The 18,649-nt window shown below is 41.5% G+C and overlaps 1 protein-coding gene across 1 annotated transcript in view; it reads left to right on the forward strand.

Moving 5' to 3' along the window:
• Nucleotides 1-18,649, forward strand: part of kiaa0825 (KIAA0825 ortholog) — a 133,932-nt gene that overhangs the window by 24,636 nt on the left and 90,647 nt on the right. Inside the window, exons 7-14 of the mRNA XM_050050420.1 lie at nucleotides 373-540; nucleotides 2,134-2,219; nucleotides 2,970-3,239; nucleotides 10,369-10,646; nucleotides 12,101-12,251; nucleotides 14,444-14,634; nucleotides 16,871-17,077; nucleotides 18,469-18,579. Coding sequence (XP_049906377.1) covers nucleotides 373-540; nucleotides 2,134-2,219; nucleotides 2,970-3,239; nucleotides 10,369-10,646; nucleotides 12,101-12,251; nucleotides 14,444-14,634; nucleotides 16,871-17,077; nucleotides 18,469-18,579 — 1,462 coding nt within the window. The remainder of the gene's footprint in view (nucleotides 1-372; nucleotides 541-2,133; nucleotides 2,220-2,969; nucleotides 3,240-10,368; nucleotides 10,647-12,100; nucleotides 12,252-14,443; nucleotides 14,635-16,870; nucleotides 17,078-18,468; nucleotides 18,580-18,649) is intronic.

Below are 18,649 nucleotides of genomic sequence, written 5' to 3' on the forward strand. Positions count from 1 at the left end.
AGAAAAGTTTTGTGCCGAGAGAGAAGGATGTGCATGTGTGACTTCTCAGGGAGCAAAGTTTTGCATATTTTTTCACTGTCTCTTTGTTTATGCTGTGTATTGGGAAAACATGAATGGGTCGATATTTATAAGAGGTGCCGTGCAAGGCAAGACTTGAGGAGGAGGGGGGGTGTTTTGTGATGAGTGCATGTAGGTTGGGAGGCTGGGTTGAAAACCTATTTTCATGAAATTGTTTATTCCTTTACTGAACTGTAAACTGTAGTGTAGCTCTCACTCCTCTATCTCTCTGTCAGTCATACATCCACAAGCATATGCACTGCTTATTTTTCCTCTTTCCTCTTTTACATTCTCCCACCCCCACCCCTTCAACAGCACCAATGGAGCTTCCCATGAAAAATAGGAGCTTCAGTTTAACTTCCCACCAGTTGAGGGCGTTAACCCAGTTGGCCTGCACCCTGCTGGGCTTTGAGAGGACTGTGAAGGAGCTGGTCACGAATATGACCTTCATCGATTGTACAGGAGAGACTCCCTGTGTAAAAGGTATGACTCCATCCACATGTGTATAAATATTAGACATGTAATGCAGGCTGTAGCTACCTCTTAGATCACTGAGGTCATGTTCTCTTCACTTTTTCTGGGAATTCGAGGAGTCTTTGCAACCTGAGATGCATTTTACATTTTGAAATTACACATACTTTAAGGCTGATTCAATATTCTTTAGATCAAATATCCTTAAAATTCACCATTTTAAGGCCAAAAATATTGAAATATATTCAGAGTTTCCCCACAAGATTTTTTGCCTGACAGTGTGGAGGAGGCTCTGAAGCTGCAGTTAGACCATCAAGTAGGGAGTTAGATTTCGCCGAAAATTATCAAACACATAATGAATAAATAAAATGTGAATAATCCAGAAAATTAGATGATTAGAGTCTTTCTGTGTGTGTGTGTGTGTGTGTGTGTTTGGGGGGGTTATAGTAGGGAAACTTTTACTTGTGACCTCAGTATTTCTAAAACACTGACTACAGCCCCGCATGTGTGCATCTCCTCCAGGCATTAACTGTCCAGTTACACCCCCACAAACACACACACGCATTGTTACGTGCTCTAGCGAGAAATCAGAGTTGTGTCTGAAGAAATGTTATTTTAGTGGGGAATTATCTTGGGTATTATATAAGCCTTTGGTATCCTTTTCCTCTCTCCCCTTTGAACTGCCGCTGTAGAGATGTTAAATGAAAGCTTTTGGTGCATGGAGTAATTTCCATAAAGGTTACATTTACAAAAACAAGACTTGCAGAAAGGCTCAATTTACAGAGAGGTAAACAGCCTTTAAAGGGCAGTTATCCAAATCATTAATTCCAGGCAATCAAACGGCTTAATTACCAGAAATTCATCAGATGGGCTTAAAGGTCAAAAAGTGATGCGCTTGCTGCTTCCTCCTTCTTCCATTCCATGCGGTCTTGTTCGGCTAAATTGCCTCGCCTGGGGTCTCACTCTTCGCCTTCTGATTAGGAAATTGTGGCCTTGATGTTCACGCTTTTTAATTGCAACCCAACCCAACATCCTGTATGCTTGTCTTCACGTCAACCCCCCCACATTCCCCCATCTCCCCACACATCCACACGATCTCCCCTCATGGAATTACCCCATATGTGGTTGATGCTATCTGGGTTCAAATCAAATCTAAGCCCCAAATTTAGACTCGTAAAGCCGTCGCCATTAGCATTTACTGCCTTTTTCTGCTCCCTCTGAGGCATATACAGTTATACTCCGGTCACTGTGTCTCATTTTGGCTAGTGAGGGGGAAGATGGGAGCAATGTGACCCATATCTGGCTCTCATATATACAGTTGCTTTCATGCCACTGCACTTGGCATTCAGTCAGGCTTTTAAAACACAATATGATACAGTAGTTTATTTGTGATATGGAAATATTCATGCTAAATAATGCATAGATTTGAAAGACCACCACATAGCTTTTTATTTTTATCTTATGAGGTTCTGTATCATTGTTGTACTCTGTTCAAATTTTACTGACATGATTTAAGAGCTTGACCAGGCACGGTCATTGTGTAGTATCTTTAAAGATGTGTTTCATGATGTTTGCATTAAGAAAGTAAATTTATCTGTCATTTAGGCATCTTGAAAAAGAACAGAGAGGATTCAGACATGACAACAGATGGCAAGAAATCCACAGCAGAGACGCCTCTACATGCACCAGAGGTGAGACTGTTCTATGTGTTCATTTGCAAGACCCTATTCTATTACAACTATTTACAGTCATTTGGGCCTATTATCATTAGCAGCAGGGTTCCCACACTCACGAAAATACTTAAAAAGGTATGGAATTTAAAAAACTGTTATCCAGGCCTTTTATGATTTGGAGGTCTGGATAAGCCATATCCAGCCACTGTGTTGGGTCATAGATCCACTTGGACAGGGGAAGCCTGAAGGGGCATGCTAGCGATCAACCTCAGGTTCAGGTTCAGGCAAGGTCACAAAACAGACATTAGACATGTATAGAAAAAAAAGTTTGTTTATCAAGAAGTAAATGCTTGCAAACTTGTCAAAATTATATCCAAACATATAGAATTGTATTGACAGGATCTTCGTGTTTTTATCCCCCAGAAAGAGGCATGGCCATAACATTTTGCAAAGTATTCATATGTGCCGGTCTGGTCTATTGGCATATGCAGCTATTGGCAGCAGGAATTCCTAACAAGCCAGTAAAGTTAGCAAGTGCTAGCAATTTGCTTATTCACAAATGCCTGGAAAGAGCATATGCATCGCTATGTAGGCCTACCCATTTTAAACTACTTAAGTAAAGTCTTGGAAATAGGGTGAAATATAAAACAGACGTGGAAAAGTTTCGAAAATTCATTGGTAAAAATGTGTGGGAACCCTACAACACATAAAATATTCCTTTCAGCATTCAGATGTTAATTGAATGTTGGGTCATCTCCTGTTCTGCAGGCGCAGGTTTTGGAGTTTGACTGGAGGTCAGCATTCAGGGGGCTGGTCCCTCACATGTCACACTGTGTTAAAGTGGTGCTGGATGATGTTTGTGCCAAGAGTCTACATCAGGAAGAGGCCTTACATTCTTCAGGACATACCTCCATAACACTGAGCAGCACTACTGGACGCAGAGCCATCACTGCCAGCAACACACACCTCAACACACACCTCAGAGAAGATTCCTTCTACACCTACTCAGAGAGGGAGACTCCCAGAATGATAGCCAAGGTATGCCGGATTAAGGGTAGGATAGTCTCGAAATTAGTCTGTCAGTATTTGTTGGCTAAGGTTCAACTTTTGACAATTAATCAGTGATGTCTTCACTCTTTTGTATATGATTCCTTATAAAGTATTATGTTCATGACAAGGAAAATAGCAAGACAAGGAACAATACAGGAGAAAAAATATTGACATGTGGTCAACATCCACCATGTCTGTCTGAGGGCTTCACAGTGGGTAGCCTTCAAACTGGAACATCTTGACAGTTAAACAGAGAAACACAAAGGAAAACATGTCTGACCTCCTCCATTAGGAATCTTCAGTATCTCAGCATTTCTGCATCGTCATTGCAGCCAAGGGAATGACTATAACGGAGTAGGTAATGTGATAAATCCCCAATAAAGCATCTAAACCAAAATTTCATGGTCAAGTAGGAATATGATTTGAAATCGGGGAGCAATTTAACAACATCAGCAACCAAGATTACATTTTCCCTCATGTTAGCATGTAGCTAAATGTAGCGGTGTATGTAATGTGAGCACTTGCAGTAACATGCGTGGAGCAGATGACCATATAAAGAAGTCCGTTCGGGCTGATGTCAGCTTGTCTGGAAAGAAGAAAAAAAGGCTGAAAACAGAGTTGTCAGAACGGCCTGAAGCCTGAGGTTTTTGCTCACAGGGATTACTTTTACATATGCTAACCTCATTATTTGAAACTTTGGCCACATTTAATATAATCATTCAACATGTAACATGGCAGAAGATTAGGTAAAGCATAATAGGTCCCCTTTAAATCAAATCATGAATGTATTTAGCCTGTCATTTGTATGGTAACAAATGTGATTGGGCGAAGCAGCCTGCTAACAGCATTTTAAAAGTTGCTTCCTTGAAAGAAAGTTGCATATTTCTTGTTAGAAAGAGTTTCCAAGATTGTTAATCTTCAAAAAAGTCAGCTACAAAACAGAAGTCCACACAGTCAACTATTTCTCTGGATCACAGGATTTATTGTTTTACCATTGCTATCAGGACAGAGCATTAGCTGGCCTTCATTTTTATTCCACAGATTCCAAGTCTGAAGTTAACAGTTTTAGTCTGTTGATGTAAACAAGAACTTTGAAGCTTTATCAAGTTGTGTTCACAGTAATAATCTGATTTTGACTAGTAATTAGAGTAAGGTTTTACTTTTATTAATCTGTTTACATTGGTTAATTATAGGACTAATCCTGTCATATTGTCTTCTTCATGGTATGGAGCGGAGCCGCTTAATTAAGATGCCTCCTCCACATTATTTTACAGCATGAAATTTAATGCTGCAAACCTTATATTTCTCTCAGGTTGTTATCACTGAATTACCTTGTGGCTTTATGCAGCTATTGAAATAAGATTGTGCTTTAAGCAGTTCTTTTCACAGTGCCCACCGACAGCAGAGAATGCGCAAAGATGCTTCACTAAAGAAAGAGACACCACTCTGTGAATGGCCACTAGCACTGCTGGAAGCACAAAACATCTGTAGCCTGGAGAGCATTTGTAAATGATGAAACATGAAAGTGACAGTGAAGTGTCTTACTAGAGCTGTGAGATTATCTTTTAAATGCGTCATCAGATGTGTGTCATCTGTGTTGTTGATTGTCACAAAATCCTGTGAAAACTCTGATAGTGAGAGTGTAAGTTTTCATATCACCTCAATACTCTGCAACAATGCAACTAAAACCCTCACATATTCAGGAAAGTGCCTTGTGTGTTGGCGAAATGGTTCATTTTGATAGAACATCATTTCTTTTTGTGCCATTTTTACAATATTCAGTTGAAAATTTTATTTCTGAAAGAGTTTCACTGCTAATACAGTGCAAGAACTCATGCTTGTTAACAAGCAAAAGTCAAGTCAAAATTTCTGCTCTTGGTAAGCCCTGTTGAATTTTTTAGTCTCTAAGAAAAAAAAAAGCTCCAAACTGAATTCCAAAGAAAAACCAAACACGCACTGAATTGTAAATTTTGAACATTTCACCAGTTTTGTAAATCCTCCATTGGTCCATTCCTAACATAGAGATGGGGTTCTGTTTATGGGTTTCACATGTTTTTCTCATGTTAAGACATTTCTAACACTATATACCAACAATTTCTAACACCAAAAGCTACTTTTTTCTTTCTTTCTTCTTTACAATATATTGCATTATACGTCATCTGTAAAACTGTAGCCCAGTCGCCAGAATAAATGTTGGTATTGTACATTCCTGCACACCATAGATTTGTTACATTTGTTACATTATTATGTACCAGATACATTGAAACTTTATGTTTTACTAACATTGGGGTTAACACGTGGTTAGTTTGAGGCCCAAAAACCACTTGGTTATGGTTCAAAAAAGATATGTTTTGGCCTTTGGTAGCACATTCCCAGCTGTAAATGCATGATGTCTCAGTAAAAACCGAACATGGTTGGTGGCTGAAGAGCCGCTGGAAACACAGCTATGGGTTGCTAAAAAACACCCACGTTTGGTGGCTAAATGCTGCTTAGAATGCACTGTTGTCTCGGTATAAAACAACCACTTCTTGTGGCACTTTACTGGCAGCAAACGCAGTAATGTCTCAGTAAAAAACAACCGCTTTTTGTGGCACTATCCCTGGTGGAAACACTGTGACGGGTTGCTGAAGAACATCCAGGTTTTGTGGCTAAAAAGCTGCTAAAAAAGGCAGTGATGAATAGCTAAAGAACAACCAATGTTGTTGTTTGTTGGTCTCGAACAGTGGTCTGTAGCTTGGCAGCCATCTTGCCAAGGTGTCACACCATCCACCATTCCATTCAACTCCACAATGACAAAGTCAGCTTAATATGATACTAATGAAATGTACAAATGTAACATATCCGTGGTTTGAGGAAATGTACAATTTCAACATTCTCTTCTTGTGACTGGGCTGAAAACTCAGTTGTTGGACTTCCAACACTTCTTTCTCCCTTATATACCCGCAAACTGAAACTCACGTACACACAGGTCTAATACATACTTTAATTGTGTGTACAATTAACCTTTGTATAAGACCCCAACTTGTCACTTCTCACCTGGTGCATTGGGCATGTTTTGCCATACACCCGTGTCCCTGTCCTTTTCATCCTCCTTTATTACTACCTGGCTGAACAATGCAGGTCTACACACATCACCCAGACCCAGGGAGATTAGTGTTTTTGTAGCCCCAGCGGAAAGCACCCTCTACAATAGAGAGCCCAAATGATTTGGGCCTGACACAGTTGACACCCCGGATCAGAAAGGGACTTGGAAAGAGTCATCAGTATTACTTGAGGGGAAGACTCCAGGGACAAAGGAGAGACAGGATGATGCAGTATGGGTGATATTATGAGGGCTAGATGGTGTTTAGAGAAAGGTGCTGAATAGGGGGAAAGTATAGGGTATACAGATGATAGAGGGATGTATCACAAAGGCAGAGAGGCTAGGGTAGAGAGCAGGATAAAGATGGGATAGTTTGAGAGAAGAGATGAGAAGAGAGGGCCTGGGAAATGGCAGAGAGAGGTGAAGTAGACACCAGAGATTGACTTTTCTCAGGAGGAAGACCAGTGTCTAATGTGAGACCGGGCTTAGTGTCTTACTCTACAAAGGTTCTGCAATGTTGCCGTCTGGACTGCCATATGCTCACTCCTATTTAAAATGACGCTGCGGTGTTTTTCTTACCTATTTTACCATTGCGGAACAACTTTTCTTCCCGAAAGTCCCTTAAACTTTTTCCAACTCACTTTCCCTTCCTCGAACTCCTCTGCTACCCACTACTCTACTCAATTCTGCACACTGTACAGACTCTTATCATTACTGTCTCACCTCTCCTCTCTCCTCCTCCTCCTCCTCCTGCTTCTCCCCCTCTCCTCTAGCCCTTTTACACTGACAGTATTTGTGGCTCTCATTGCTAACGAGTGTCAAAATTTGTCTGTGCTCAGGACCTGTACAACGTATTTATGTGTAGGTCAACGCTTCAAAGATGAGAGCCTTTCAGCCCAAAGGTTATACATGCATGCATTTGCATTCAATAACACCGAGCCAGACAGACATCCAAGACGAGGCCGTTAGATATTATATATATATTTTTACCCCCCCACCCCCTGTCCTTTTTTGACACATGCCCTAGTGTTTGAGCAGAGAGCAAATTACTATACAAGACATAAGCATGAAATATGGCCGGTTCAAAGGCATTATGATGGATCAATATTTCACACATTTATATTCATATGTTCGTACCTCAATCCATGCTTTTTTTCAAGTGAACCCACTTCACTGTCTGTATTACCATACATATGCAGGCTGCGATGATACTGTTCATCCATCAGAGTACTTTAGATAGTGTACTTTTTTTTTATCGGCCGTCAGGTGTGTGTTGAATGCCAAATACACTGCTCAACAGCTGGAACTCGCCCTCTTGTCAGAACCTGGGATTGAACTTTCCTTGTTTGGGTGGGCCTTTCTAAACTAGACGCTACCTCTCTATTATAGCAACTGAAGTGCCTTCTCTGTATTCAGACTCCACTGAAGCCCTCGCCTGCATGTTCACTTCTCCACTTGTCTGTCTACTCCAAATTCTGCACACACAAACAGGCCTCCCTAGCATTTAAAAACTTTATACAATCTCTTTCACCTTGCTGCAGTGGTCCTGGTGGGATTCTGGGCTTTGATCTTAGCTAGTTAAGGTTTCAGTCTGACTTCAGTGTGGATGCATGTGTGCGGTTGTTTTTGTGTGAGTGTGCATGTGAGGATGACTGTCTGCTCAGTGTGAGTGTGTGTTTCAGTTCGTGCCAATACTGTATGTGTATGAGATACTTCTCCAAGGCCTCTCCATTACCCTGGTAATACTGAGTGTTGTGTCTGCCTCTGCTTTCTCCCTCTCAAAGCTAAGCTCCTAATGACTACATACAGTCAGATATTGACTTAATTGTCCAAACGGCCATTGTTCCCAGGCCTTTTAACCCCACTGGAAGCTTTTAAGGAGAAAATTGTGTAAAGAGATTGTGAGATTGTCAGTTGTGTACAAATGCTGGAGCCCCAATCTGACAGAATGTCGAACTTCCCAGTCAGCCCCTACAGTAAGCCAAGTAATAGAGTGCGTGACTCTAGAAGCAAGTAATACATGCTATGATTGATTGATTGATTAAACTGGCAAACAGTTTTCTGAGTTATGGTGATTTTCTTTCCCCCTCAGTGTGACCTGGCTCGGTAGCTCCGGGGAATATGGGAAATATGCTTTGTTTTAAGGCATTTTAAAGAATCTGCCTGACTCATAACTCACATGTATAGGTGTATAAATTTGAGGTGAACTTATACACACATATGTGACTCCTTGGCACATGCCTGATCAGCTTTCACTGTTCTCAATGTGATGTCAATAGGAAGCACATGAGGTTGTGGGGGCAGTGGTGTCACGGTGCGCATATGTGCATGTGTGCATTTTGTTCTCTGCAGTAATAGGTACGGTACATGGTGCTTTTTTTATACCTCTGCACTGGCGACAGCTGTGGCTGGGGGCATTACATTTTTCATACGGCATTGAGAGAATTTCCTTAAATTAGGCACAAATGTCCATTTGGACTCAAGGATGTACTGATTTGATTTTGGTGGTCAAAGGTCAAAGTCAGTGTCGCCTCAAAAACACATCTTTGGCCATAACTCAAAAATGTAAATGCTAATCATGATATAATTTCACACAAATGTGTAGCAGGACAAAATGATGAACTGATGCCATTTTTTATCCAAAAGGTCAAAGATCAGCTTTTCTGTTACATCATCATGTTCTGCAAAAACACTTTTCTGGCCATTACTCAACGCCATAACTCAGGAACAGAAGGGGCGACATTTGGTCAGATACTTGGTTGGTGACACTCATCTTGGGTGTCCATCTTGAAACTGTGCTGACCATATAGATCTTCTGTGCTGCCAAGTTGATAATGTGTCTGAAACATCCACTTTTTTAGATTTTGCAGCTTCTTTGCAGCAAAATTAATATTTGAAGCTTTGTCAGCTGTCGTTGCTACAACTTTTTCTTCTATCCTGCTCTTCTAGTTTACCAGAAGCTCATTGGTTTTGCTGATATTAAACTTTCGGGTGATTATCGTTGCACCATGTGACAAAGCTCTCTATCAGTCCTCTGTAGTTCTCTGTGATACTAGTCTCTAAGTGAGGGCAGCATATTTCTCACTGGATATTAATCCCTGGAATCAAATATGTCAATATAGTGATAGCTTCCATTTTGCCAAAGAATACACTTAAAACTTTTGCTAAATATAATATAGGAGTCTGGACAGACATGGATGTAACTTGACTGGTTGGTGTCAGCGTACATTTGCAACCATGCTGATTGACACAGTCCTATCAACGTATTAATCAAAAATGTTAAAGATTTAGAAATAAACACCAGCAAATACCCAGACTGCTTATCTGTATCTCAGGAAGCACACACACTCCACTATTTTAAAGCACCTTGATCAGCCAGTCTCCCAGTCCCTAGAGAGGGAAAGGTGTAGGCAGCCCTGTCCCTGTAGGCCTTTCTCCAGGACAAATGTGGATAAATGAGATAAGTCTTGCTTGTTGCACTGGCAGTTTATAGAATAAGCTGTAGGTCTTTTACTTTGCTGAAGCAGCTCTCTTTCCCTTCCTCTCTTTCACTCTCACCTTTACCTGACCTTTTCCCTTCCCCTCAGCACGTCTGACTCCCCCACCTCTTCCTATGTACTGTAACATTTCTCTTTGAATGCCGTTAACATGATGCATGCTTTTATAAAATTAGACAAGTGCCTATGTGCTCTCAGAAGGAAAGGTATTATTTGACCTGATAGCAATTATGCATGTTCAGCAGCAAAGTTTATGCGGAGGGCATGTCTTCAGACATCTGTATTCTATATTTGCACTGATGTTTGCTTTTCAGCTGTAATGGCTTGCACAATGTTCGAGAAAAATGCATGTGTAATACTCGGCTCAGTCTCGAATCCTTGTCATTCTGATGACTTCTCGCAAATGTTCCATTATTTATATCTAATGAGGTCGCTTTCTGATGTTTCTTTTTCTGTTTTTCCTCTTACTGACAGATTTTCCCTCTGTTATTGAGATGATTTTGTCTTGTCTATGTCTCCTCTCTCTCTCTCCTCTCAGTTCTGCGGAGCAATCATGACTGAGCTGGATGCCTTACTACCCTTGGCAGCAGCCTGCAGGGACAGCTCTCTCCTGGAGGTGCGCTCAAGCTTTGTGGAGGCGTGTAGCAGGGCAGTGTTTGCCATGTTGGGCCGTTTGCAGGAGAGGGCCCTGGAGGTACCATCCTCTGCACCCCTGAGGAACCTGCCTGCTCTGCTGGCCACTTGCATTTATGTGCACCAGCGACTGGAGCACTACCATGCCAGGCTGAAAGATTCAAATACTACTGCAGCTAAAGTGTAAGGAGAGGGTGTGTGCATGTGTGGGTAGTATGACGTTGGAATGAAATGGTTCACCTGCAACCAAGCATTTATGTATGTGTGTGTTTTAGTGTGTAAATCAATCTATCTATCCCTCTACCCACTCCAGCATCCAGTAGATAATACACAGAAACTGTTATTGGTTATTGATTGAATCTTGTGAGCTCAATGTATAACATGCAAAGCAATTTGATAGTTCCTAACTTTTGCTCTACAGTTAAGGCTGCCATATCAGAGGAGTAACATTATAATTGAGCCGTGGGGAACATGTATGTCTGTGTGAGAGATGCTGACTGGCTGCACTAATCAACAGAAACATGGGGATTGGTCATGTTGGCAAATGAGGATTGCACTGTATATGCTGCAGTCCTTTTGTTTTATAATCCCAGTTAACAATACATGTACAATTACAATAACAATACCACAATGATGTATATACCCACAGATGGTGAGTATAGAGGGCATCAGGCTATGTCACACTGATCAGACAGGCCTTATTTCCAACATTACCCATTGTTCCTCATCTTTAACATTACTGACTCGTTTCCAAAGTGCTGTTAATTTATCAACAATAACCTAATCAGACAGCCTTCTCAACAGACAATTAGCTGAATTGCATTACAAACAATTGTACCACAGACTGAGTGAGTATATCACAACTCACTCCAGCTACTCTGCATATACAGTCACATGGTTTTTGCCTATATTTAGATATGTATTCAGAAAAAATAGGGATAGAGGGAATGGATCAAAGAGTTTTCTGCTTCCAAAATGTCTTGTAATACAAGCAGAAAACAGAAGAAACATTTTGAAAGATTTAGAAATGTCAAGGGAATTGTACATTTGAGATTAAGAGGAGGGGACCAGAGAATAAAAAGAAAGAGTAGAAATGATTGGCAGGAGGTAATGACACCCATATTGTGTCTACATCTGGTGAGTTTTTATGCCCCATAATACCCCCTTAACCTCTGCCCTCCACACATCCCTTCTAAAGGCATCCCTGGTGCTCTCAGTGCTCCTGTTGTCGCACCTCTGGCCCTGTGCACCCCTCCACCTGCACTTGCACCGTGCCTCCTCCGGTCATAAAGCACTTTCCCCTCTCTGCACCATCCAGTCCCCATGGTTTTAAGCCTCCTGCACCCCTGTTAAACTCTCGCCTCTCTCTGGAAAGTATCAAGGAGGCAGGCAGGCAGATTTAAAGGATATGAGGTGTCGCACTGAATGTTTAGAATAAATCATCAGTTCTTTCATCTAATCATCTCACCTCATGTTTGTTTGATAGCTCCAGTCGTCAGCTATGCATCTGGATTACATGATTGTGCCCTATCGTGCTCTTGACCCCAGCTGCCCCTTTCTTCTTTCTTAATGTACCATATGTAGTAAGAATTTTCTGCTGTTACCTTTAAGGGTTTGTTTCTTTCATCCATGCCTAGACCCCTGACCCTGCTGCCTATCCAGAAGTACCAAGATACAGTGGAGGCCTTGAGAGACCAGCTGACCAGCTACTGTATCCATATTTGTTCCACCTGCATTCTTCAAGATGCAGAGAGTCACCACTGGGCTGACCCCAAACCCTTCTATGAGGTAAGTGTGACTTCATTTTCCAAAATCTATTTGGTTTTCCCCAAGACACCTTGATAAAAACTTTGCCATGCTATGCTAAACTCTTAAATGATAAAAAAAAATATTTTACTGTCTTCATAAACTTCTCTGGGTTGAAGTTTCTGGCATTTAAGATGTATAAGTGGAGCCTATTTGAGTATTACTTATTTACCCCCCAAATCAAAAAGTCAGTAACACATAAAACATCTGCAGTATTGTCTGGTGTTGATTTCATTCCTTTCATTGTGAAAAAGTGGAAATTCTAATGCCACGTGTCTTAGTAGGCTTTTTTTTTTTTTTTGTAGATTGTGAGGAACTCTAGGAATTATACTCTGGAGCTTTCTCGCTTCTTCTTTTCATTCCCACAATACATCTTTACCTCCCACTCTCCCTCTTCTAACTGAGCCTTCTACTCTGAGCTCCCTGAGAACATCTGTGGCTTCCATGCTGCCCCGGGGGCTCCAGGGATTCAGCTTTCTGAAGTCTGCAGTCTACACTGGGACTGTCTGGAAACAGCATAGGGCCTCTGAAACTCCCCTACCTTTATGCCCTTAAACCAATCTAAACCTCCTCTCTCTTTCATACTTTACCCTGCTTTTGCCTTTTTTTTCTCCCTTTGTTCCTCCCTCCTTCCCCGGGTCACTGGTGTCAGACAGACCTGCTGTGCGCAGGTGTGTGCTTTTGTTCAAGCATGCCGGTGTGCATCTGTACAGATGAATGCATGTGTGGGTGTGCAGCAGCATCTCAGGATGTGCGTTTCATTTGCTGCGTATGTATGCATGTAACTATGTTTTCATGTCTGTTGTATATGTGCAGTTGTATGCACAAGGTTTCCATCTCCTGGATCCCCAGCCCTGTGTCGTGGCTCCTTCACAGCAGAGTGCAGGTCCAGAGAGACCTTTCCTTCCTTTTGTTATTTTACATTGATATAGACACATGAATAGTTGTTGGCAGAGAAATATTTAATATGCTATTTAATATGCTATAATAACAGCACATGAGGTCAGTAAAGGCGATCAAAGGAAGTTTAGAGCATGACCTTGGGTACCTTTCTTGTCAGGATTTTGCCTTCAGAGCCAAATACTAAATTTCATTTGCGAAAAAAAGCTGTTATGAGTTTCCAATTTTATTCCATCCTCAGTTCCTCATCCCGGATTCAGTCCTCACTGCTGCCAGGTCTTCATCTCTAATAGGAATTTGTTCATAGTTGACCTGGCTGGTTAAATAAAGTTTGACTTGAATGGATGGATTAAACAGTCCAACCACACATGCAGTTGTGGCTGCTCTTGGTTCGGATCCAGCGTCTGTGTCTGCGTTTGCTCTGCCGAGTCCACAGGCGGAGGATGGCGGCCTAATCCCGGACATAGAGCTCGGTCACGCTCCCCATCAACCACCGATCCCTAAATGACTGGCTCCAGGGAGGAGAGGAAGGGAGGGGAAGGAGAGAAGTAAAATACAAGATAGATGAGGTGAAGTGGGAAGAAAATGAGTAGGGACTGTGGGGCATGATGAGTTGGATACGGGAGGAAGTTGGGGAGTTTTGGATGTGTCAGTATCTCTCCGCCACACACATGCACCATCCGCTGGAGCAGTTTATTATTGGAGGTTAAACATGAGGATTTCAGAAGAGTAGAGGTAGAAGAGAACGGCTTAATGAATCAATTCTTCTATATTTAAACCACATTGCTAATAATCTCTTATTCTCAATCTGTTCTCCTCCTCTCTGTCTGTCTTTCTTTCTTCTCACTCTCGCTTGTCTTTGCTCACTTTATTCAAAGTTCTCGATTTCTCCCCTTCACTCTCTCTCTCCCTGTCCGTGTATGTGCGTGCAAGTGTGTGCCTGTTGTGATGTGTTCTCCAGTTCAGGACTTTAAAGCAGTCTAAAATCCCAGTGGGGGCAGAAACCCAGGTGCAGAGTGCAGGTGGCGTGACCACTGAGACATTCTGGTGTTGACAGACCTGCCTCTGTCTCTGTCTCTCGCTTTCTTCTCCTTCATGTTTTCTCTCACTCTCTCCTTCTCTCCCTCTATTTTTATCCCCTTCACCTCTTGGTTTTCTCTGTTTTTGCTTCACTGTCAATATCCATATCACAATATATCTTCATCATCTGCAACCCCCCTTTCCCTCCCTCCCTTCCCCCCTCCCTTCCTAACATCCACCACTTTCTTCCACAGGGCGAGCGCTGTTCCTTCTCGGTGCAGATGTGGTTCTACTTCCTGTGTGGACTCCGTAGCGACCTGTGGGCGGTCCTTCCGGCAGAGATGGCCAAGGACATCCTCGGCCAGGTGCTGTCAGAGACTTTACAGCTGCTGGTGCAAAGATATGCCAGGGCCCGTCCTTCGTACAAGAGACACCTGCAAATCAGGTACGCTATCATGTGCCATACCAACCTCTGTAATTTTCACAAGCTGTGGCTGTTTATAGCATCTATACCGCAAATTCGTTACATGTACCCGTAAAGTTTTCTTGGACTTTTTTATGACATTTTTTTGTAACATAAAATGCAAGTAAGCTTGCCAGTGACAAGTGACAGCTGTTGATATTCTACATAGCTTGTCCATCTCAAGTAGCATACCGGTACATTTTAAACATAAAAACAGGCCCAACATAATGAGTTCTGACTGAAGAATCACATTTACAGTTATAGTTAGGATTTCTCAAATTAAGATAAGATAGTAGGTCTGAAATTGCTTCTGTGACAGGAGAATAGGATTTTTTCAATCTTTGAAACTTAAGCTAGGACAAGCAGTTAGGATATTTTTCTGTAATGAGGCCCCTGCACTGCAATTTGTGTTCTCGCCCATCGGTTAAACATTTAGATATAATTAAAGTATCGATGTGATGATTCATACCATGAGATGGTTTCTCAACCATCACATTTTTCTGTACCGTTTCTACTGAGGGAATCTCTTTAACATCTCTGGTTGTAGCTGGTTGATGTGAGCAATTTTGCAAATCAATGAGAATAACTGCTTAATGGCAACAATTGAATTTACAGAATTTCCTGCATCAATGTAATGACATACCTTGCTATCTACAAGTAATTCACTTGTCAGCCAGTACAGGAAATCCTGTCTGGTTATATTCTCTGTAAAGGGTTTCTTAATTGAATTTCTGGAAAAATGTTCTAAGAAGTATCAGTTTCACAATATGAAATTACATAAATTGTAATAGAAGATTTTATCCCTGCTGCAGAGTAGCATAGTGGAATGTCAATTAAGAAAACAACTTCACCACAAGGTCATTTAGTTTTGGCTTTAAGGACCTGTTCATGTTGGCTCGTCAGCTGAGGTTCAATTCAGTCTTGACCTTGGAAACAGTATTTTAGTAAACAATCCCAACCTCAGCTCTTAGAGCAACCTGGACAAGAGGTGCTTAGAAAAATTAAAATTTGAACAATTACAATTCAATGTCAAGCAGGTAAGGTTCATGTGCTGATGCATATCATGTGATATGATCAAAAGCTGTGGAACAAGATGACATTGTTTTATCAAATGATGTTTGTAAGGTCACAATTAAACTTTGAAACCCGGGAATAATATTTGTTTTCTATCAAAATTGGTTATTTTTCAGTTGGTAATTTGTGGTTTTCTTGACAATTGTCAGTGACTATAGATGGTATGTGTTTTAACTTGATAATTTGCTCATTATCTTTCTCACACAGATATTTGTGTAGTCTACATGTGCAATATTTAGACTTTGGTATATACTGTACATCAGTATAGACTTGGGTATACATAATGGTTTCCCAAATTACATCAGAACTTCCAGAAAGCTCTAAATGGTTTAACCTTTCTCACTGTTGGCCTAGTTTCCCTCAGCTCCTATGGGTCCGATGCTGAAGGTGGTCTGACGTAGTGTTAGCATGTCATTGGCATGCTCTCCGTACAGGCTCCGGGGTCATCTTCTCCGTCCTCTTTCTCCTCCTAATGGCTGTATGATGACAATGAACAGGCTAAACTGTGGCACACGGCAAGAGGATGAAAGAGTGACAAAGATGAAGTGCATTATACAGTACATGTGTAGCACCGCAGGATGTCAACGCAAAGCCTGGTTTATGTTGCCTGGAGATGCAGTGTTCCTGTAGGGACAGTTGTAGAGTGTAAGGCTAGCTTAAACAGATGGCTTTTCAAAGCTTCTTCAAGTTTCCTATGTGTATAGCACTCACATGGGCACCCTAATGCTACCTCAGCTCTCCTGTATCAGTCCATCTCTGTGTGTGTCTAATAACAATTTAGGCCATGGGAAGAGCAAGCATGAGGAGATGAGAGATGATGAGCAGCTCTCCCTGACCAATTGAGGAAACAGATTTAGGGGCGTATAAAAGTAAAAGCAGTGACTTTTATTGTGAAATCCAAAGCCCTTTGTACACTGAACTTTCCAATAGTAAAATCACCAGGAGGGTCTGTTGTCTGGCTGCCTGCAATGAGGCTGTTATGTCATGATGTAATGGTGCATGTCAGCCTTTGAAGACAGGAATGTTTGCTTTCAGTGCCTCTCTCTTTCTATTTCTTTGTGTGTTTTTCACATATTCCCCCCACATCTCATCTTTTCTCTTTCCATCTATACATTCGCCTTTTCTGTTTCCGTACTCTGTGAAGATGTGACATTACAGCAGTGCTGCTGTATGTGGAGCAGCTCATGTGGAGTGTGTGTGAAAGTCCCGAGGCCTTGGTGCGCTCCAATCCTTCTTCAGCAATTGCCATAATAGCAGGCGGATCAGATTGGCCGTACCAAATCCACAGCCTGTGTGAGCAACTCCTGACGGTCCTCGTCATTGTCACAGCGCCTCTATCTTTGCTGTACAGGTTGGTATGCACACTGTTTTTTGTTATTAGACTTTAAAGGTGGAATTCAACACCCAGACAAATACAAACCCCCTATCAGTGCTCTTTCAGAAGCTCCAGTGATCCACGATGTTATTTACGTTTCATTACTAGCATAGTGTAGAGTAACTGTTGAGCCACTTTGTTTCCCATTGACAGAGCCTGAACACAGATATTTCTTTTCAGTGTACTCACAACAGACAGCCAGCAGACCGTGAGGAGATATTTGCTGAATTTGACAAAAGGTGTATTACTCAAGTCAGTGTGATGGCACAAGATTGCTGCCATCTCTGTTTGGAGGAAAGGGGAAGTGTTTTCTGTGGTCTGTATAATGCAATATCTTGAGTAAGCCTCAGTTTTTCATCATTTCTGGTTAATTTCACAACCTTGAGTTACATTTTGATTGAAGACTATTGAGGTAAACATTGTGTTTATTATTTTTAAAGCCCTTTCAAAATGATCTAAAGCAAAATATGGGAGAGAAGTCTCCCTAGTCAGCCTTGAATCATGCCTTAGGCTGTCTTACATGACACCACTACTTTTACAGTAGCTTTAAAAAATAATTAATTAGTACTAGTATGAGTAAAGTACTTTAAACTGGCCAAGCCCAGGTCTATACTGACTACCAAAATGCAAGCCCAAACACTTGGAGTATCACTGTTATAGCATTATTGTATGACTTGTTAGTATGAGATTTGTTTATTATTCTCACCTGTTATGAAATGTGTAGAGCAGACATAAGAGTGATTTGACTTTGGGGGACTAGAATCTGTTTTGGGTTACACTCCCGTGCGTGTTTATGTGTGCCCTTTTTATGGCCACCAGCCCCTTTTTCATTGTTCAACTGATGTAATATAAAACTGGTGACTTGGATTCGTCTGGTTTTCTCAGTCATACAGCCAGTCACCCAGCAGCTCTTTGACATGTTGGTGTGTTGATGTCACAAAGAGAACAATCTCAATTTGGCACATTTCCAACAATAGATACTGCGAGTGATATTTCCCCCCTGGCATTGTTGCATAGTAACGACAGGCCGGAAGTTGACCTCAAGCACTGGATTAGAATTGCTGACTGCACCTTTAAGTTAAAGTAAGATATGACCTACAGACACCAAACTGATCTACTGTTCATATAAAACTATTTAGCCACTGGCTTTGAAATCTTGTCTCCCAAATGACCATGGATGTAGCCCCACACTTGACTTCACATGAGTGGGTTGCCAACTGTTACAAATTAAGTAAAATAAAAGTATACTATGCACATAGGTGGATGTATTTTGTTTATGATATCACTACCTGAGGAAGTATGACCACCATATGTAAATTGAATATGTATTGTTCAAAATCGCCCTGTGTGATCTCAATCTCCTCCAGGATATTCATGATTAATCCTGAGAAAGAGTCCACACCAAAGCAGCTTGACAGCCCTCTTGTCCACTGGCTAAATGCTATCAACCCTGACCTCTTCACAGAGCAGGCCATACGGTATGTAAAATACACCCATCATACCATCCATCACCCATCATACAGTAGGTACACATTAGCATGTCCACAC

This window comes from Epinephelus moara, chromosome 8 (assembly GCF_006386435.1).
Source record: "Epinephelus moara isolate mb chromosome 8, YSFRI_EMoa_1.0, whole genome shotgun sequence".
Classification (NCBI taxonomy): Eukaryota; Metazoa; Chordata; class Actinopteri; order Perciformes; family Serranidae; genus Epinephelus; species Epinephelus moara.